Source organism: Nicotiana attenuata, unplaced genomic scaffold (assembly GCF_001879085.1).
Source record: "Nicotiana attenuata strain UT unplaced genomic scaffold, NIATTr2, whole genome shotgun sequence".
Classification (NCBI taxonomy): domain Eukaryota; kingdom Viridiplantae; phylum Streptophyta; class Magnoliopsida; order Solanales; family Solanaceae; genus Nicotiana; species Nicotiana attenuata.
Genome location: NW_017671768.1, coordinates 15,754 through 37,985, shown reverse-complemented (window position 1 = coordinate 37,985; position 22,232 = coordinate 15,754). Strand labels below are relative to the sequence as shown.

Below are 22,232 nucleotides of genomic sequence, written 5' to 3'. Positions count from 1 at the left end.
CTCAAAACGCCCAAAACAACGCTAAATCTAAGAATCACCCCCAAAACCAATTGAATCAAACTTATGAACTTCAAGTTCTTCAATTCACTTCTAACGCACCAAAATGTACCTATGCTATTCGGATTGACACCAAATTTTGCGGGCAAGCCTTAAATGTTATATTGGACCTGTACCGGGCTCCGAAACTAACATACGGGCCCGATACCAACATGATCAAGCATTGTTCAATTTCATTAAATCCTTAAAATTTTAGTTTAACAATTTCTAACAAAAATTCATTACTCGGGCTAGGCATCTCGGAATTTGATTCCGCGCATTCGCCCAGGTCCCATATTTTCCACGGACCCTCCGGGACCGTCAAAACACAAGTCCGGGTCCGTTTACTAAAAATTTAGACCAAAGTCAAAATTAGCCTTTTAAGAAAATTTTAGGGAATCAAGTGTGCCTATTTCAACCCAAACTCTTCAAAATCCCGAACCAACCATCCGCGCAGGTCGTAAATTAGTTAAAGCAAGCACGGAAGTCTTATTTAAGGGTACAAGTTTCTAAAGAGAAAAATGACCAGTCGGGTCGTTACACAATCTCTGAAGAGTTCACATTTGTGAGCTTCTCATCGCAAATGCGAAGAGAAGCTGGGCCAGCTCATGTTCGCAAATGCAACCATTTCTTCGCATTTGCGATTGGGGAAGGGGGAGGTAACCTTCACAATTGCGATCATCTGATCGCATTTGGACCAGCATAGTTCGAATTTGCAAAGAAGGCAGGACTGTGGGAATCTTTGCAAATGCGATGGTTTTCTCGCATTTGCGAAGCCCGGGTCGCATTTGCGACATCTGCAGGTGATAAAACTTGACTTAGACGGGACTTTTGCTCAGAACTTTCAAAACAAGAAACCCTCTAAGCGATTTTCCAAAGACCATTTCTTCCCAAATCATAGGTAAGCGATTCTTAACTTATTTCTTTCAATCTTTCACTTCATTTTACAAGATATCAACCTAGAATCTAAGATTTTCATGGTGTAATTGGGGATTTTTGGGTAGAAACTAGGGATTTCGAAATTTGAGGATTTAGACCTCAAATTGAGGTCGGATTCCAAAACTAATTATATATCCAGGCTCGGGGGTGAATGGGTAATCGGGTTTTGGTCCGAATTTCGGGTTTGGACCAAGCGGGCCCGGGTATTGACTTTTGTTGACTTTTTCAAAAATGGCCTCAATTGAATTCCTTGCAAACGTAAGTAGTTCCTTAGGCTTAAATTGAATTGTTTGGTTAGTAATTTGCTAGATTCTATTGGTCCGGAGGGTTGTGTGAAGGGTAAAGCGGTGATTGAGCTTTGAGTTTGGTCGTTGGAGTGAGGTAAGTGTTGTGTCTAACCTTGGCTTGAGGGATTAGGTATTGTTGCATATTTGCAACGTGTTTGGTTGTTGAGTACAACATATAGGTGAGGTGATGATTACCTATGCGTTGTTGTCGTGTCAAAGCATGCGAGTGAGTCTTGTTCTTGTGATCGTTGTATTCTCTATTCATATTGTTCGTGTTTAGACTAGTTGTCTTTATGTTGGGCAATTCTTATCATGTTTTACGGAATTTGATACTGATTAAGTATTGACTCAAAGTTGAGGTTGACGTTGTGGAACTAAATGTTGAAATGGGACTTGTTATTGCGAATTCTATCTCCTGGTTGTTATTGTTTTGTTGTTTGGGTGAGGAAGAGTGTAAAGCACGAAGGGTGACGCTGTGCCATGTTATATTCATTATCATGTGAGGAAGAGTATAAAGCACGAAGGGTGATTCTGTGCCATTTTATATTCATTATCATGTGAGGAAGACTGTAAAGCACGAATGGTGATACCGCGCCATTTTATATTCATTATCATGTGAGGAAGAGTGTAAAGCACGAAGGGTGATGCCGTGCCATTTCATATTCATTATCATGTGAGGAAGAGTGTAAAGCACGAAGGGTGATGCCGTGCCATTCTATATTCACTATCATCGTTTCATTCATTTATTATGGTGAGGATGAGGGTAAAAGCACGAAGGGTGATGTCGTGCACTTGTTTTGTTGTGTTTAATATTTCCATTGGTGCAAAACATGTCGTTGCTGTGTTTCTTTACTGTTACCATTCTGATGATCTTGTACTCCCCTCGGCATGTTTTCCCCCTCCCGTTATTATCTGTTTAGCTTCTATTATTTGTTATTATGCCCGTATATTGTTTAATTATACAGGTTTATATATGTGTCTTGTCCTAGCCTCGCACTACTTCATCGAGGTTAGGCTCGGCACTTACCAGTACACAGGGTCGGTTGTACTGATACTGCACTCTGCACTTTCTGTGCAGATTACGGTACTGGACTGAGTTGATCTCGAGTTAGCTGCTGGCTTCATCTGATCGGAGACCCAAGGTAGTCATGTTGGCGTCCACAGGCCCTGGCGTCCCCTTCTATGCATTTCCTTTACTGTTTTATTCGTATCAAAAATAGTTGTATTTCCTTCAGACACTTTACTTGTAGTTAAATCTTAGTAGTTCGTGGATTGTGACAGCAGATTCTGGGTAGTTGTGTATAAGTATTAATTGGGTTATTATAGAATTCTGCACTTCTTTAATCTGTTATGGTCTAATTGTTGTTATTTATCGAATCGTTTAAGAGTTAGCGTATTTAACTTCTAATTTTTGGCTTGCCTATCAACTGAAAGGTTAGGCGCCATCAGAGTCCTGACGGTGGAAAAATACGGGTCGTGACAAGTTAGTATCAGAGCACTAGGTTGCCTAGGTCTCCCAGTTCACAAACAGGCTTAGTAGAGTCTGGGGGATCGGTACGGAGACGTCTGTACTTATCTACTACAGAGTTTAGGAACAATTTCACTTCTATTCTTCTTTCTCGTGCGATTTTGTTCTCTCAGTGCTAATCGAACTCTTTTACTCTTGTCCTTCGAAGATGACGAGAACACGAACCGCATCTTCAGCTCAGCAGCAGCCAGAGCCCCCAATGGCATCTCCTACTGTATTGGGGAAAATCAATATTACACTTGGAATTAATTATGTGGCTGACACAGCAAGACACGTGGATAATTAGAAAAGTGACAGCTCGCGAAGAGTACTTAAAGAGATGCGAGTCATAATAGGTACGAGCAAAGCGTCTAAGTGACAAGAAGAAACGGTTTCTCGGGTCTCTTCATAATTTGAAGAGACACCGGTGGAATGAATCAAGACAGCAAAAAGTACAAATTAGCTAATCTTCAATTAATGAGCCTGAATGATTAGGAACGTTACAAAATCTTCACGAAACAGTTACGATTGCCAATTATAACATTTCATTAATGTCATTAAATGCTCATGATGTCTCAATTATGAGAGCAAAGAGGCGTTATACTTAGAAATAGCTATAAAAGGAAGAGAAATAACATTTGTATGAATACGTTCTGATTATTATTGGAATATACTTATTTACTTTGCTTTATATCGATTCCTTTTCTATTTCTCATTCTAATTTTCCTTTTCCATTGCAAAAATATTCTTTTATTTGATTATCAGTAGCCCGAGTACGTCTAAAAATAAGCTTTGACTGAAATTCCTATTTTCTGGTTAAACACCTACGAGGGGCAGAGGTCGAGGCCGAGGCCGTGCCAGAGGCCAAAGCAGGGGTAGAGCTCAGCCCATAGCTCGAGTAGCATCACCAGCAGCGGAGCCTCAGGTAGAGTTTGATGAGGAGGCTCTAGCCCAGACTGTTCCAGCAGGACTAGCTCAGGTCCCAGAGGGGTTTATCGCAACCCCGGTACTTCAGGATGCTTCGGTCCGTCTAGTGGGCCTCATGGAGAGTGTGGCACAGACCAACACATTCCCTGTAGCACCAGTCGTCTCTCGGGCTAGCGGAGGAGCAAAGACTCCCGCTACCCACACTCCGGAGCAGATGACTCCCCAGTACCAGACACCAGCAACTCAGCCAGTTGGAGTAGTTCAGTAGTTGTTGCGGCACAGGCCGCCGGTGGATCAGCTAAGTCTTTCAAGAGCTTATTGAGATTGGACAAATTCACCAAGCTCTTTCCAGTTCATTACAGTGGGGCAGCTTCTAAGGACCCATAAGATTATCTTGTCCGCTTCCATGAGGTGCTGCGGAACATGGGGATAGTGGAGACCAATGGGGTTAATTTTGCTGTGTACCAGGTGATAGGGTCCGCCAAGAGATGGTGTAATGACTTTGTGTTGACTAGACCAGCTGGGCCGTCTGCTTTGACTTGGGACTAGTTCTCTCAGATATTTTTGGAGAATTTCCTTTCTGTTACACTAAGAGAGGACTATCGCAGGCGGTTCGAGCATCTCCAGCAAGGCAGTATAACCGTCACCCAGTACGAGACTCAGTTTGTTAATTTGGCCCGTCATGCTCTTCTTATACTCCCCACCAAGAGGAGAGGGTGAAGAGTTTTATTGAGGGACTTTCTCAGCCTATCAGATTGTAGATGGCTAAGGAGACTGGGAGTGAGATTTCTTTCCAAGACGCAGCCAATGTTGCCAGGCGAGTTGAGATGTTCTAGCTCAGGGGAGTGGTCAGAGATCTGACAAGAGACCTCGCCATTCTGGTGGATTCAATGGTGCCTCGTCTGGAGGCAGGGGTACTTTTGGTAGAGGCCACATTCCCAGGCCATTTCATTCAGCACTACAGGCTTCTCGAGGTGCTTTAGGTGGTTGTGGCCCTCATATGCAGTACTCTGATCAGCTAGCCTACAGCGCACCACCAACTCCTATTAGTGCACCTCCGCTCCGGAGTTTTCAGGGTGGTTACTCAGGCCGTCGGGGTCAGTTTCAGGGTCAAAAGCCGAAGTATTGTTATACTTGCGGTGATCCAAAGCACATTGCCAGGTATTGTCCTCGAGCATCGAGCAGTTCTCAGCATCAGGGTTCTCGTGCTATGGTTCCAGCACCAGGTGCTAGGCCGTCCGCTCAGCCAGCTAGAGGTAGGGGTCAGACAGCTATAGGTGGAGGTCGGGACATTAGAGGTGGAGGTCAGGCCGCTAGAGGTGGAGGCCAGCCAGACAGGGCCCGTCCTCGAGATGTAGTTCAGAGTGGTGGGGCCTAGCCCCAATGCTATGCTTTTCCAGCCAGGCCTAAGGCTGAGTCATCTACGCGATTATCACAGGTACGGTTTCAGTTTGCAGTAGAGATGCCTCAATTTTATTTGATCCGGGTTCTACTTATTCATATGTGTCATTCTATTTTGCTTCATATTTGGTTGTGCTGCGTGATTCTTTGAGTGCCCCTGTGGGGGATTCTATTATTGTAGATCATGTCTGTCATTCGTGTGTGGTTATTATTGGGGGTCTGGAGACTAGTGTAGATCTCTTACTTCTCGATATGGTTGATTTTGATGTCATTTTAGGGATGGATTGGTTGTCATCTTATCATGCTATATTGGACTGTCACGCCAAGACAGTGACCTTGGCCTTGTCGGGGTTCCCTCGATTAGAGTGGAGAGGGACTCCTGGTCATTCTACTAGTAGGGTTATTTCTTATATGAAGGCTCGGCGTATGGTCGAAAAGGGTTGTCTAGCTTATTTGGCTTATGTCTACGATTTTAGTGCGGAGGTTCCTTACATGGATTCAGTACCAGTTGTTCGAGAATTTCCAGAGGTATTTCGTGCTGACCTGCTAGGGATGCCACCCGATAGGGATATTGACTTCTGTATTGATTTGGCTTTGGGCACTCAACCCATTTCTATTCTAACATACCGTATGGCCCCGCCAGAGTTGAAAGAGTTGAAGGAGCAGTTTTAGGATTTGCTTGATAAAGGCTTCATTAGAACCAATGTCTCACCTTGAGGTGCGCCCATGTTGTTTGTGAAGAATAAGGATGGGTTGATGAGGATGTGCATAGATTATCGGCAGTTGAACAAAGTCACCATCAAGAACAATTATTCGTTACCGAGGATTGATAACTTATTTGATCAGCTTCAGGGTGCCAAAGTGTTTTCAAAGATTTATTTGAGGTATGGCTACCATCAGTTGAGGATTAGGGAATCAGATGCCCCTAAGACGGCTTTTCGGACTCGTTATGGGCATTATGAGTTTCTAGTGATGTCATTTGGGCTGACAAATGCCCCAGTAGAATTTATGGATTTGATGGACCGGGTGTTCAAGCCCTATCTGGATTCCTTTGTGATTGTTTTTATTGATGATATCTTGATCTACTCCCGCAGTCGAGAGGACCATGAGCAGCATCTTCGGATCGTTCTTCAGACTCTGAGAGACAGCCAGTTATATGCTAAGTTTTCAAAATGCGAGTTTTGGTTGAGTTCAGTTGCTTTCTTAGGTCACGTTGTATCAGCAGAGGGTATTCAGGTGGATCCTAAGAAGATTGGGGTAGTCAAGAACTGGCCTAGACCCACATCAGCTATAGAGATTCAGAGTTTCTTAGAATTGGCAGGTTATTACCGTCGATTTGTGGAGGGGTTCTCATCTATAGCAGCCCCGATGACCAAGTTGACCCAGAAGGGTGCCCCGTTTAGGTGGTCGGACGAGTCTAAGGTGAGCTTCCAAAAGCTCAAGACAACTTTGACTACGGCACCGCGGTGTATTGCGATGCATCCCGAGTTGGACTTGGTGCGGTATTGATGTAGGATTGCAAGGTAATTGCATATGCTTCACGGTAGCTGAAGGTTCATGATAAGAATTACCCTGTTCATGACTTAGAGTTGGCAGCCATTGTTCACGCGCTGAAGATTTGGAGGCACTATCTATATGGCGTGGCGTGTGAGGTGTTCACGGATCATAAGAGTTTGCAGTATTTGTTCAAGCAAAAGGAGCTCAATTTGAGGCAGAGGAGGTGGTTAGAACTATTAAAAGACTATGATATCACCATCTTGTATCATCTCGAGAAGGCCAATATGGTGGCCGATGATTTGAGTAGGAAGTCAGCTAGTATGGGCAGCCTTGCGTACATTCCAGTTGGGGAGAGACGGCTTGCATTAGATGTTCAGGCTTTGGCCAATCAATTCGTGTTCGAGCCCAGTCGTGTTCTAGCTTGTACGATCGCTCGTTCTTCATTGTTGGAGCGCATCAGGGAGCGGCAGTATGATGACCCTTATTTAGTTGTCCTTAGGGACACAGTGCGGCACGGTGATGCCAAGCAGGTTATGGTTGGAGATGATGGAGTTTTGAGGATGCAGGGTCGGGTTTGTATACCTAATGTAGATGGTCTTCGTGAATTGATTCTAGAGGAGGCCCATAGTTCCCGGTATTCCATTCATCCGGGCGCCGCCAAGATGTATCAGGACTTGCGGCCACATTATTGGTGGATGAGATGAAGAACGATATTGTTGCATATGTAGCTTGATGTCTAAATTGTCAGCAAGTAAAGTATGAGAATCAAAGACCTGGTGGTTTGCTTCAGAAGATAGAGATTCCTGAGTGGAAGTGCGATTGTATCACTATGGATTTCGTTGTTGGACTCCCACAGACTCAGAGGAAGTTCGATGCAATTTGGGTTGTTGTGGATAGACTGACCAAGTCAGCGCATTTCATTCCGGTGGCAGTTTCCTATTCATCAGAGCAGTTGGCAGAGATTTATATCTGTGAGATCATCTGCCTTCAAAGTGTGCCCGTGTCTATCATTCCGGATCGAGGTACGCAGTTCACCTCGCATTTTTGGAGGGCAGTGCAGCGTGAGTTGGGTACGCCGGTTGAGCTGAGCACATCCTTTCATCCTCAGATGGATGGACAGTCCGAGCGTGCTATTCAGATCTTAGAGGATATGCTCTGCACCTGTGTTATTGACTTTGGAGGTTCATGGGATCAGTTCTTGCCGCTGGCGGAGTTTGCCTACAACAACAGCTACCGGTCGAGCATTCAGATGGCCCCCTATGAGGCATTATATGGTAGACGGTGTCGGTCTCCTCTTGGATGGTTTGAGCTGGGGGAGGCTCGGTTATTGAGTACAGGTTTGGTGCAGGATGCCTAGGATAAGGTTAAGATCATTCAGCATAGACTTCGCGCAGCTCAGTCCATGCAGAAGAGTTATGTCGACCGTAAGGTCCGTGATGTTGCATTCATGGTCGGAGAGCGAGTGTTGCTTCGTGTGTCACCCATGAAGGGTGTAATGAGGTTTGGAAAGAAGGGAAAGCTGAGCCCTAGGTACATCGGGCCTTTTGAGATTCTTGATCGAGTGAGAGAGGTGGCTTACAGACTTGCGTTTCCACCCGGTTTATCAGTGGTCCATCCAGTATTCCATGTGTCCATGCTTCGGAAGTACTAGGGCGATCCATCTCGCGTGTTAGACTTCAGCACTGTCCAGTTGGACAAAGATTTGACCTACGAGGAGGAGCCGGTAGCCATTCTAGACCGGCAGGTTCGTCAGTTGAGATCGAACAGTTATCCCTCAGTTCGAGTGCACTGGAGAGGTCAGCCTATTGAGGCAGCTACTTGGGAGTTCGAGTCCGATATGCAGAGTAGATATCCCCACCATTTCACCAGCTCGGTTACTTTTCTATGTCCATTCGAGGACGAACGGTTGTTTTAGAGGTGGAGAATGTGATGATCTAAAAGGTCATCTTATGATTTAAAACTAAATTCTGCGTTTCGAGGTCTTAAAAAACTCATTTTATTCCTCCTCGATTTGTGTGTGCAATCCGGGCGTGTTTTTGGAAAGCCTTTATGTTAAAAGTTGATAAAAATAATAATTTTTGCCTTTAAAAGTTGATTTAGCTGACTTCGGTCAACGTTTTGAGTAAACGGATCCAGAATCGTGTTCTGACAATTCGGGTGGGTCCGTATCGAAATATGGGACCTGGGCGTATAGCCGGAATCAGATTCGGGGGTCCCTAACCCGAGTAATGATTTTTTGTTAAAAATTATAGTAAAAATTTAATGGTTTTTAAGGAATTGTTAATGTTTGATCTTGTTGGTATTCGGTCCGTATTTTGCTTCCGGAACTCGCTACAGGTTCAATATAATATTTAAGTGATGTCTGTGAAATTTGGTGAGAATCGGAGTTGATTTGATGTGATTCGGACAACCGGTTGAGAAAATAGAAATTTCAAAGTGTTCTTGGGAAATTCATGTGATTTGGTGCTAAATTCGTAGTTCTAGCTGTTATTTTGGCGATTTGATTGCGAGCAAGTTCATATTATGTTTTTAGACTTGTGTGCGAGTTTGATTTGGAGCCCCGACGGCTCGGGTGAGCTTCGTATAGGCTTCGGGTAATTTGAAACTTAGAAAACTGCTGCTTTTTGTTGCAGGCCTCAGACCTCGCAAATGCGAGGTCAATCATCTTATTTGCGATCTCTGAAGAGTTCGCATTTGCGAGCTTCTCATCGCAAATGCGAAGAGAAGCTAAGCCAGCTCATGTTCGCAAATACGACCATTTCTTCGCATTTGCAATGGGGGCAGGGGGAGGCAACCTTCGCAATTGCGATCATCTGATCGCATTTGCGACCAGCTTAGTTCGCGTTTGCGAACTTTTCTTCGCATTTGCGTAGAAGGCAGGACTGTGGGAATCTTTGCAAATGCGATGGTTTTCTCACATTTGTGGGGTTCGCATTTGCGAAGCCCGGGTCGTATTTGCAACATCTACAGCTGGTAAAATTTGACTTAGACGGGATTTTTTCTCATCTTTCAAAACAAGAAACCCTCTAGGCGATTTTCCAAAGACCACTTCTTCCCCAAATAATAGGTAAGTGATTCTTAACTCATATCTTTCAATATTTCACTTCATTTTACAAGATTTCAACCTAGAATCTAAGATTTTCATGGTGGAATTGGGGATTTTAGGATAGAAACTAGGGATTTCGAAATTTGGGGATTTAGACCTCAAATGAGATCGGATTCCAAAACCAATTATATATTCGGTTTCGGGGGTGAATGGGTAATCGGGATTTGGTCCGAATTTCGGATTTAGACCAAGCGGGCCCGGGTGTTGACTATTGTGACTTTTAAAAAAATGGCCTCAATTGAATTCCTTGCAGTCGTGGGTAGTTCCTAAGGCTTAAATTGAATTGTTTGGTTGGTAATTTGCTAGATTCTTTTGGTCCGGAGGCTTGTGTGAAGGGTAAAGCGGTGATTGAGCTTTGAGTTTGGCCGTTGGAGCGAGGTAAGTGTTGTGTCTAACCTTGGCTTGAGGGATTAGGTATTGTTGCCTATTTGCTACGTGTTTATTTGTTGAGTACAACGTATAGGTGAGGTGACGAGTACCTATGCGTTGTTGTCGAGTCATAGCATGCGAGTGAGTCTTATTCTTGTGATTTTTGTATTCTCTATTCATATTGTTCGTGTTTAGACTAGTTATTGTTTATGTTGGGCAATTATTATCATATTTTACGGAATTTGATACTGATTGAGTATTGACTCAAAGTTGAGGTTGACGTTGTGGAACTAAATGTTGAAATGGGACTTGTTATTAATAATTCTATCTCCCGGCTGTTATTGTTTTGTTGTTTGGGTGAGGAAGAGTGTAAAGCACGAAGGGTGATGTCGTGCCATTTTATATTCATTATCATGTGAGGAAGAGTGTAAAGCACGAAGGTTGATGCCGTGCCATTTTATATTCATTATCATGTGAGGAAGAGTGTAAAGTAGTACGAAGGGTGATACCGTGCCATTTCATATTCATTATCATGTGAGAAAGAGTGTAAAGCACGAAGGGTGATACCGTACCATTTGATATTCATTATCATGTGAGGAAGAGTGTAAAGCACGAAGGGTGATGCCGTGCCATTCTATATTCATTATCATCGTCTCTTTCATTTATTATGGTGAGGATGAGAGTAAAAGCGCGAAGGGTGATGTCGTGCACTTGTTTTTGCTATGTTTAATATTTCCATTGGTGCCAAGCATGTCGTTGCTGTGTTTCTTTACTGTTACCATTCTCATGATCTTGTACTCCCCTCAGCATGTTTTCCCTCTCCCGCTATTATCTGTTTAGCTTCTATTATTTTTTATTATGCCCGTATATTGTATAACCGCACATGTTTATATATGTGTCTTGTCCTAGCCTTGTCACTACTTAGCTGAGGTTAGGCTCGGCACTTACCAGTAAACATGGTCGGTTGTAATGATACTGCACTCTGCACTTTCTGTGCAGATTTCGGTACTGGACTGAGTTGATCCGAGTTAGCTATTGGCTTCATCTTATCGGAGACCCAAGGTAGTCATGTTGACGTCCGCAGGCCCTGGCGTCCCATTCTATGCATTTCCTTTACTGTTTTATTTGTATCAAAAATAGTTGTATTTCCTTTAGACACTTTACTTGTAGTTAAATCTTAGTAGTTCGTGGACTGTGACACCAGATTCTGGGTAGTTATGTATAAGTATTAATTGGGTTATTATAGAATTCCGCACTTCCTTAATCTGTTACGGTCTAATTGTTGTTATTTATCGAATCATTTAAGAGTTAGCGTATTTAACTTCTAATTGTTGGTTTGCCTAGCAACAGAAAGGTTAGGTGCCATCACGGTCCCGATGGTGAAAAAATCCGGACCGTGACAAGTTTAGAAAAACTTGACAAAAACAAAGAAAGACCTAAATTGAATAATCCAAACTCTTAGACAGTAAACACATATGACACAGAGGCGAAGCTACATTGCATTAAGGGTGATCAATTGACCATCATTTGTTAAAAAATTACATTGTATATATAGGTAAAATATTTTATTTTAGAAGTATATAATATATACATGAGTCAAATCGCTTAATAATAACATCCCTATATAACAATCATTCACTATAAAAGTCAAGTTTTCCTCAGAACCGATTTCTTAAGTTATATTTTACCTCTCTATAACAGCTTTTTACCATAACAACAACAACCATATTTATAGTAGAATGCTCTTATAAAATTACCCTCTATAACATCCATATAGAATCATTAAGATTACTAATAATAGATTTAAAAATATGCACACAATCTTTTCCATTAACCAAAGTTTATATCTTGCATAAGATATAAGATCTGAAGATTTGCACATAATATCTTTTTCATTGGACAAACTTTAAAAAATATTTAGATAGAAAATTTAAATGTTAAGATTTTAGATTGTGTTCAAGGGAAAGCTATTGGATACCTTTTTGCAGAAAATTTAGACACGAATCTTCGCCAATTCAAGCGTTATGTCGCCAATAAGATAATAAATCTACAAAACAAGCTACAATTACAAAGTTCTTCAATCAATCTTGAAAGAATTTATTTTAGGTAGCTTTAAAATGTCTGTCTTGGAGTTTAAATCTTTATATGTTTAGTTATGAATTTATTAATAATATATTAGCTTTCTTCAATATTTAAATAGTGAAATATGCATATCTTTTGAGATTTTAAATATGATTAATTTTCTTATCTTTTATATGTAACATTAAAAAACAAAAAAATAATTGATTTTGGAATAATTTTTATCTACAACAGCTAAAAAAATATTTAAACGTCAAATATTGTTATAGGTGTATAATAGTCATTCACTATAAAAGCCAAAAAATATCGAAACAAACGAGGCTGTTATAGAGAGGATTGACTGTATTTTACACCCTCTACCGGAAAACTTTTTTACTTCTTTTAATTTTGAATACCTTTAGGGATATTTCTCGCTTCGTCACAGATGACATAACCACCGCATCTTAAGAAGCCAAACTAGAATGTAGCTACTATATATGATAAACTCCTTTGTATATCTTTCTAATTTTTCTTACATTTTTACTGTCAAAGTGAACGAGTCCGAACTTAAGATCGTATTAAGATTCTAAAACTAGTGTTGTCACCACCAAAATCGATGTTGTTTTGGATTTGATCGTGAATCTTTCTCCTCTTAAGATAATTAGGCTTAGTGCTTCCTTAATACAACGAAAATTCTAAGCATTTGTCAACAAAGGGGTCCTTAGCTCAGTGGTAGAGCATTTGACTGCAGATCAAGAGGTCACCGGTTCGAACCCGGTAGGGCCCTCTAATATCTATTCTTTATTTTGTTTTTAACTTTTCCTTTTCTTTAAATGAATTATTTTTTTAAGTTGACAAAATCTAATATACCGCAAAAACTAAAGTATATAAATCATTCAACTGAAAACTTTACACTGAACCCAAACCATGAAAAAGTTTGTTACAAACTATATATATGCAAAGGTAATTGCATGCGTGCATGTAACAATTCAGGCACCTATACTAAGTTGGCGGTCACTTCACAAAAAAGGAATTATATTTTTTGCATTAGCTGACTTAAAATTTTATGTATGTGTACGTACGAGGATACATACACTCATTCAATCGCAAATAGGGCAATGAATCAAACCATTCTCATTACACTTTGGACATCTTTCCTTAACATGCCCATTCACAACCTTGCAACTTCCTCCACAATCAAAACATGGCACAAACCTAGCCCCTCCACACCCTTCACACCCTAACCTCCCCACACCCCTCTCAACTCGAGCTCGATTCAGTATCCTCCCAAGTCGACTCGTCTCATTCAAATTCACTACTTCCTCCACTCCACCAATGTACCTTCCTTTAACAAACAACCTCGGCACGCTCGCGTCTTCTTCCTCTCCTAGAAGCTCCTTCAACTCCTGACGAAACTCACCGTGCAACGCCACGTCGCGCTCGTCAAAAACCACCCGATGCGACTCCAAGATTAGCCTCACTTTGTTACAATCCTCGAACGTGCGACGCACACCACCTAGTGACGTCGTGTAGACAACCAATGAATCCTCGCCACGTGGCGGACACTTTTCGGGGTAATCACTTAAAGGGTCAAATTTAATGAAAGTTGGAACTTTCCCTTCTTTTTCTCTTTCCATTTTGTCTCTTAACAAAAATATATTCTCTTTCACTGGCTTGTACCCTTCAGATTCTATCCTTTGTTGTACATTCCCCGTATGAACCACAATTTGTGACTCATTTTTCACTGTTTTATTACCAAACTTTTGCAACTTTTTATATTCCTCATAAGTAGGCATGGACTCTGTTTTCTTCAACTCATTAGGTTTTTTTGAACCTTTAGATGAAATGTTGGATTCAACTTCTTCAAGGGTATGAAAGGAAAAGCTTTTTCTTGGAAGTCTCCTTTTCGGGGAAGCGCCGCCATCTTCGGCGGCTGGCGGCGGCGGCGCGGGGAGTGCGAGGAGAGGTTTTTTAGGTGATTTTAGTGGTGGAGGATTTTGTAGGGTTGGTTTAATATCTTCTAAAGCTTTGCTAACTTCATCCCAAGAACGAGGATCCTCATCAATATTTGCGTTGAATTTTGCAAGAATTGGTTGTGGTACTATTGCAAGTTGTTTCTCTTCTTGTTCCTCCTCATCTTCTACCTATTAGAACATAAATTTGTCACGTCAGGTGATCTGATAATGTAAAAAATTCTTTACCGCCCGAGAGTGCATATAGTTTAAATTCATTTAAAAACTGTCTACCAAGAAAAGGATCATTTGTGTAATTGCATTAGTTTCTTATTTCCTATTTAGCCCGTCACAACTGAGGAACTATAATCAAATCTCTCTATAATAGCCTCGTTTGTTCCAGATAGTTTTGGATTTTATAGCTAATTGTTGTTATAGAAAACATATATTATAACACAATATGAAATTTGGTTCCAAAAAAAACCTGATTTTTGTAGTGAAGTGTTGTTATATAATGATGTTGTTATAGAGAGGCCTAACTGTATTTAATTTCTAAATAGAGTTTAAAAGAAAATGCACTTCAACATAAAAGGCACATTTTTTGTAAAAATTATTAGAAATGGAAGGGATATAGAATAGCATTAAATGAATTTTTCGTTAGTGAACTAAATTAGAAACTACGGTAGAATATGTATACATAAAAATTCATACTTTCTGAGGTATTATCGACTCATTTAACGTTGAATCTTAGTTTAATTTGTGGCAAACAGTACCTTGTTATTGCCCGCTTTGAGCCAAGGCTCTTCGATAGAGTTGATATCAAAGACGGCGAAGCTCGTCGGCGGTGGACGGTAGACGTCGACGGTAGCCTCTATTCTTTTCGACGAGGCGCAGCCCATAATTCGATAAGTTTTATTCTGAGTTCAACGAAATGTGATTTTAGTTTTTCTGAGTTATGATTTATGCTAAGCAACTTATTACATGGATATAGGTAAGTCTTAGCCTTAAAAATTATATGTGGTGTTTGGTATTGCCAATTGGTATTGAGACAACCAATTGAGGATTTAGCCAAGATTTTGGTCGTATGGATCTTGAGATGACACGTGGCATTTTTTTTCTCTTTTTATTCTTTATCTGTTTTTCTTAACCATAAGAAAAATGGAATTAAAAGGATGGACATAACTTTATTTAAGACCAAAGTCGTTATCTAATTTTATGCCGTGTCTTATTTTTCTTAGTTTTATTTCGATATCCTTGTTTAAGGAATAATATACATTTATTTTATGAAATAAGGCTTTATTTAGAAACAATATAAAACGTTTTACAAGTTTTATTTAGTAACAATACAAAATGTTTTACAAGTTTTGTGTAAATTGAACGACTCCAACACTAATCCACTTAGATTATCATCCATATTAACAAACATTTGCCAGTAGTTGGTTTTTAACTCACTCAACTTTGTCAAATTTTTCACTCCACTCATTTCATTTACGTAAACTTATTTAACTGGCACAAAGTTTAAAAAAAAAAAAAGAGAAGACTCTTAAATTTGTTGCACAAAATAAGGCGCATATATTGTAAAGTAATCTGCTTTCAAATTTATTTATTTATTTATTTATTTATTATTATTAATATTATTATTATTATTATATAACCGTGGTGTTCGGGCCAGCTTGTGTGCACCTAGACTAATTCCACGGGATACCTGCCACCTCCCACCAGCAACAGGTATCAGGTAACTCTATCCACCAAGGCTTGGATAGATGGGAAGAAATCACCTAGTGTTTTTTATCTGCGTTGGATTTGAACATGAGACCTCATGGTTCTCACACACTTCATTGACCACGTCTCCGTCGGAATTTGAACATGAGACCTCATGGTTCTCACACACTTCATTGACCACTGCTTTCAAATACCTCCCACCTCCCACCAGCAACGGGTACCAGATAACTTTATCCACCAAGGCTTGAATAAATGGAAAGAAATCACCTAGTGTTTTTTGTCTCCGTCGGGATTTGAACCTGAGGCCTCACGGTACTCGCCCACTTTATTGACCATTAAGCCACACCCTTGAGTGCAACTGTTTTTAAATATGAAATGGGGCCATTCTTTTTGGGCAGATTAAAAAGGAAATCGGCTCATATAAATTGAGACCGAGGGACTAAATTTTTTAGACATGCCCTAAAATGGATACAGCTCATGTTTCATTGTCAAAGAGGTAGATAGAATGGGTACTAAAGGCTGCTAAATTTGGGATGTGGTAATCAGAGACACAAGAGGGCCATTCCGTAATGGTACTTGGATTTTATTGGCTTGGAACATAGCACGTACCCACTAATATACTCTGTTTAGTGTCATTTAGACCACATGATAGAAAATGCCAAAGTTTGTGTATGACCTACTTTATTTTCTTTCATCAATATCAACCAGAAATATTACTAATCCATAGGATTAATGGTTGGAAATTATGTATAATGAGACGCTGTTACCATCATATCTAACACTCACCTTTATTACAATACACAAATGACCATCTAATTTTAAGTTTGAATTTTGACAATTCGAAGTATGAGGGTCAAACTATATAATTTTAACTATGAATTTAGACAATTCGGAGTAAGAAAAACTCATTTTACTCTCAACATAATAACTGCATCACATAAACGTTAGATAGAGAGTAAATGATAAAAAGTCATATACTAGCTATTAGTAGAAAAGAACCAATTTGGGTAGTCAAGTGTGTCGATTAATATTAGTACGGCCTAATAATAGTTAGGTGACACAAACAACTTCACACCATTGAACCACTGTCTCAAGTATAGGCCATTTTAGGCCTAGTCTGGAATTATCCTTGGGCCAAACAATTTTTGTTAGGCAATAGTATTATACCTTAGGGGAAGAGGCTAGTTAGGTGAATGGAAAATCAAGCAAGGAATTTAAGAAGCTCTCTTTAGTCTTTCCAAAATCCAGCTACCCCTTCTAATTAGTTAACATCTATATACCCAAAAATAAGTCTCCTACTGTTCAAGTACCTCAGATATTACAATCTACTACTGCAAGTAACGAACAAATAAAATATACTAAGCTCTCGACTCCATTTTCTTGATGGCCTTTTCAACTGCAGGAATATTCTTGTTGAATGTTGCCCATTGCTCAGCTGTCAAGCTTATGCCTGCAGGAGAAAACATAACAAGGATCAGAGGCAGTCCTCTTCTTTTTCTTTTCCTCGCGCAATTTTGTCTGAATGAAATCAGGAAATTTTACATAATGAAAGTTAAGAAAAGCTACGGGAAAAATGAAGAATATTGCAGCAGTGGACACTATGCTGTCACCACCTATACTGCAGGTGTAAGGACAAGATAGTGAACTTAGAGGAGGGTTACCACATCTATAGAGGAGCATATAGTACCATATTTTCCCGTCCTTGGCCTTATGATGGGCCTGACAATTGTTAGTTCTGAATGAAGAATCAAACACCTACTTCTATCAAAAAGCCTTTTTTGGGCATCCCCAACAAATCATCAGTACCGCCATCGTCCATTTATTTTGCTTCTAGACTCGCATTGCTCTAATGACTTAAAGAAGAAGAGAAAAGCTGAGCAGATTGTACACTAGCAGTTGTAGCATACATTCAACAGAAAGACCAGAAAGCAAAATATCCAGGTGGTCTAACAATGGCCCATAAAGTCCAACATTAAGCTGAAAAAATAACCTTGCAGATTATCAGTCTAAACTCTTCCTCGTCAACCAGGAGCTTTCTTTTCTTACTCTCAAAAATTTCACTTCCTTATTGTGCTCATTTCCAACATGATGCACTAAGCCATACTTATGCTATGTCATTGGGAGCATGGTAAATTCTGGATGATGTAAATGATGGAGTTGAATAACATATGGATAGCAGAATGCAGGGGTGACAAACACCTCCATTGCGGTAGGGGGTGGATATGTTTTTATGATGGACAAAGATAGAGATAAAATTACAAATAATATTTAGCTGATGGAAAACCAATTAAAATCAAATATTAACAAGGTATTTGGAAACAACCGAAAAGCCAGGACGACACTAGAAAGTAAAGCCATTGACTTGGAAATTAACAGCTAAAAGATCAGAATGTAGATAGCTTTTGAGACACTGCTCGTGCAGTACTCCTTGGTGGAGTTTTTAAATCAGCAATCAAGCAAGAACTGCTTATCCAAAAAATTAAATTCTTTATCGAGTACTCCTCGTGCAGTACTCCTTGGTGGAGTTTTTAAATCAGCAATAAAGCAAGAACTGCTTATCCAAAAAATTAAATTCTTTATTGATTACCCAAGCAGTAGGGTAACCGAAGTGCTTATACAGAAACCTTTAAATTCTTTATTAACCACAAAGCAATAGGAAAGAAGTGCTTATATTATAAGAACCTAAATTCTTTTCTTATTTTTATGTTCTCTCGACCTCTTTAAGTGATCGCAGTAGATATAGCTAATAAAATCATGTATAAGCTAATTAGATATTTTTTTGGGGTTAAGGGCATAAGAGTGCACACAGATTATGGTGGTACTATAAGCTAATAATTCCTCTAAGAGATAGACAACAACAACGACCCAGTAAAGTCCCACTAGGTGGGGTCTGGGGAGGGTAGTGTGTACGCAGACCTTACCCCTACCCCAATGGGGTAGAGAGGCTGTTTCCGATAGACCCTCGGCTCAGGAAGCTGGAAATAAAACAAGAAAATAAGAAAAGAAGAAAAGACAATTCATCAGTAACGTCAACATAACCGTAGAAATAATGACAGCACCCTAAAAACCATAAAATAGATGACATGCAATAACAATAACCCGCAACTAAGGTCCAAAACGATGGGAAACAGTAAGATTAGTGTGAACTCTACATTAAACACAAGCCGTCTAAGACCATCCTACACAAACTCGCTTCACCCCCGGAATGGGGAAGGAGAAGCTCGACTACCACTCTATCCTACAACCCTAATGCTCGACCTCCAGACCTTCCTATCGAGGGCCATGTCCTCGGAAATCTGCAATCGAGCCATGTCCTGTCTGATCACGTCTCCCCAATACTTCTTAGGCCGTCCTCTACCTCTTCTCGTACCTACTAAAGCCAGCAGCTCACACCTCCTCACCGGAGCATCCAGGCTTCTCCTCCGCACGTGCCCGAACCATCTGAGTCTCGCTTCCCGCATCTTGTCATCCACAGAGGCCACACCCACCTTGTCCCGAATATCTTCATTCCTAATCTTATCTATCTTAGTGTGCCCACACATCCACCTCAACATCCTCATCTCAGCTACCTTCATCTTTTGGACATGAGAGTTCTTAACTAGCCAGCACTCTGCCCTATACAACATGGCCGGTCTAACCACTGCCCTATAAAACTTACCTTTGAGTAACAGTGGCACTTTCTTGTCACATAAGACTCCAGATGCTAGCCTCCATTTCGTCCACCCCACTCCTATGCGGTGAGTGACGTCCTCGCCAATCTCTCCATCCCCTTGAATAACCGACCCAAGATACTTGAAACTACCTCTCTAAGAGATAGACTTGAAAGAAAATCGGGCAATAAGAATAGAGGCAAGAAGGCATCAAGAGATAAAATTATTCTGTCAAGTCTTCCTACTCCATTAAAACCTAGGACATAAAATACGGAGCAGCCTTAAGATGGATAACAAATAACTACACATTTTAAGCAAAGCAATAAGGAAATGTTACTTTTTCTCCTTGTAGCGACTCAAATCATGAGCATAGCGCAATTTAATTCCTCCATGCAACAAGAATTGATTTAAAAAAGTTTTTTGGACAGAGACTTCATTTCTTTTTGTAGCAATCACTTAAGCTTATTTCAAAAGAGAAAACATGCATATATGTGTATAAACAATGTATACATGTAATAAACAAATAAAGATAGTATTACCTTTAGCAGTAGGTAACTCCTTGCCATCTTTGTTGTAGTACTCTCTTATCGACACCAGAGTTTTTCCCCTAAACTCAGTTATTGTCACTCTTCTCTTATGCGACAACTACATGTCCCAAAAAAGAAACATCAAGAACATCAGCTCAGCAGCAATAAAACAACAGAAAAAAATGAACATTTCACATCATATATGATTTTAAGATTTAGTAAGCAGTACCCTAATGACCGAGTTCTAAGTACTAGTATCAACATCTAAATTTCAGTACAAATGCAAATAGAGATTTTTCAAGTGCTTAAATTAAAGTTACACACCAGAAACTACATAAATCACAATTCTATAGGTTATAGTGAAACTACTAAGAAGATACTTATTATAAAATTGTAATCAAAGAAAAAAGTGTTTAATTCCAAAAGTAGTACTCCCTATATTCCAGTTTATGTGACATTATTCCTTATTAGTCTTCTCCAAAAATGAAAGACACTTTTCTATTTTTGGTAAAAGTTTACTTTATACATCCCATTTTAACCTTAATGAAAATATTTTATAGTCATACAAATATTATGATATGTTTAATCACAAGTATTACAAGTCTTCGTTTTTCCCTTAAATTTCAGTGTTAGATTCAAACTATGTCACATAAATTGGAAGGGACAGTAAAACTTTCATTCTTTTTGCTAGGAGAGTGCTTAAAATGCAGAAAAAATTGTTTATGTCAATCAAATCATTCCAAAAAAGAATGAAACATTTCTATACTTTAGAAACAATTAACTTTACACTTCCCACTTTTACCAATCTGTTATAACACAAATGTTATGGCACCTTTAAAGCCACAGGTTTTAAAAGTTTTATAGCTACACAAATGCTATAACATGTTTAAAATCACAAATTTCAAAGGTCTTCATTTCGTTCTTAAAACTCTATGGTGAGTCAAAACTTTGTCACACAGATTAAAACAGACTAAGTAAAAATAATTACAGCAGTTGACAGAACTCACACGGCAAACGATGAGATCGCCATCGTCATCGTACTCTTTATCACCGGCGCCACTGCTTTTCTTTTTATTGTCCTCTTCCTCCTCCTCCTCTTCTTCTTCCTCCTCATTTGCCTCCGCTTTAGCTTGTTCTTCGGCAAGGAACTTCTCCACGACTTGCCGTACAAATGCCTTTCGGGTCGGGTCGGATAGTTCAAGCCCTAGCTTTTCGGAGGCCATTTTTCGGATTTTGAGCTCCGTAACTTCGTCCAGGTTACAGGATTTCAGGATTTCCAGAACTGTTTCTTCAATTTTGTTCGAAGTTTCTGAATCCATTTCTAAGAATGTTCTGGAATTTAAAAATGTTGCTGAGATTTTGGAGCGGTGGATTTTAGCTCAATTTGGGAAGTAGTTGGAAAGACGCTGTCTTTAGGTTTTTATGTCGCTTCGTTTCACTTCCGGAGGATTTCTAATTTTCTCTGTTTTATTTGTCGCGCTTTCAGAGTATATTTATAGTAATCTTTTCAATTTATATGATAAAATTGCTTATTCATCAAATTTTGAGACATTTATGTTTTTAATAACAAATTTAAAAATTAAATTAATAAAGGATTATTTATAATGGTGGCGTCCTAACTAGTTTCTGATGAAACTCAATATTCTCATTGAATCATATTAATTTATCATGATAAGTCATAAAATAAAATGAGAATATATATTAATTAATTATAATTTAATAATAAAAATATTTGCAAAAATATGTGTCATGCATTGATTGGGTTAGTGATTAGTATAAACCGCGCATGCCCATAAATTTTTTTACCCTCGGGTTATTATAAACATTGGATGCACACCTCAACTATGCAATGAATATGTATTACCTTCTAGTACAAGATAACACATCAATTGTTTTCACGTCATATTGAATGTTATAAAACATTTACTAAAAGGGGATAATTTATTTTGTATGTTGGCGAAATAAGTGGTATAGAGTAATTGTAAAAGAATGACTTACCATGCCTAAAAACGTTTTTCATTTAGCAAAAGATGGTTTCTTTTAAAGACAACTCGACTTGGAGAAGAATTCAGCGAAGAAACATTTTCTCGAAATAGATGTAATGTTACCAAACATGGTCTATAATATATTCACTCTACGCTTGAAGTAGACCATGAATGTCTCAATCTTGTTTACATTTGTTTTTATAGTAGACTCACTCTACGGAGGGGCAACCAACCGCTTTTGGGGGCGGGAGTGCTTGGTCACTGGGGTT

General features: G+C 39.6%; 2 protein-coding genes and 1 non-coding gene across 3 annotated transcripts; 1 reads left to right on the top strand and 2 right to left on the bottom strand.

Annotated features, from left to right (window-relative positions):
* The first annotated feature begins 12,842 nt into the window (after window positions 1–12,842).
* On the top strand, window positions 12,843–12,914 carry TRNAC-GCA. The gene has a single exon. It is a non-coding gene; the product is annotated as a tRNA-Cys (tRNA).
* An 80-nt stretch (window positions 12,915–12,994) lies between these two features.
* On the bottom strand, window positions 12,995–15,049 carry LOC109210115 (uncharacterized protein At3g28850). The gene is made up of 2 exons (XM_019373486.1): window positions 14,853–15,049; window positions 12,995–14,271 (listed from the first exon to the last, which is right to left on the bottom strand). The coding sequence occupies exons 1-2, from the start codon at window positions 14,976–14,978 to the stop codon at window positions 13,228–13,230; spliced, it is 1,170 nt and encodes a 389-aa protein (XP_019229031.1). The 5' UTR covers window positions 14,979–15,049; the 3' UTR covers window positions 12,995–13,227.
* A 1,842-nt stretch (window positions 15,050–16,891) lies between these two features.
* LOC109210113 (RNA polymerase II transcriptional coactivator KELP) lies at window positions 16,892–21,458 on the bottom strand. The gene is made up of 3 exons (XM_019373485.1): window positions 20,986–21,458; window positions 19,991–20,096; window positions 16,892–17,251 (listed from the first exon to the last, which is right to left on the bottom strand). Exons 1-3 carry the CDS (start codon window positions 21,295–21,297, stop codon window positions 17,160–17,162), a joined length of 510 nt encoding a protein of 169 aa, XP_019229030.1. The 5' UTR covers window positions 21,298–21,458; the 3' UTR covers window positions 16,892–17,159.
* Between the last annotated feature and the right edge of the window lie 774 nt (window positions 21,459–22,232).

Coding starts and splice junctions, on each gene's coding strand:
- LOC109210113 (XM_019373485.1), bottom strand. CDS start 21,297: ATGGATTCAGAAACTTCGAACAAAATTGAAGAAACAGTTCTGGAAATC. Junction 20,097..20,985: donor GCGATCTCATCGTTTGCCGT/GTGAGTTCTGTC, acceptor TGGGACATGTAG/TTGTCGCATAAGAGAAGAGT. Junction 17,252..19,990: donor GGAGTTACCTACTGCTAAAG/GTAATACTATCT, acceptor TTTCTCCTGCAG/GCATAAGCTTGACAGCTGAG.
- LOC109210115 (XM_019373486.1), bottom strand. CDS start 14,978: ATGGGCTGCGCCTCGTCGAAAAGAATAGAGGCTACCGTCGACGTCTAC. Junction 14,272..14,852: donor TCAAAGCGGGCAATAACAAG/GTACTGTTTGCC, acceptor ATGTTCTAATAG/GTAGAAGATGAGGAGGAACA.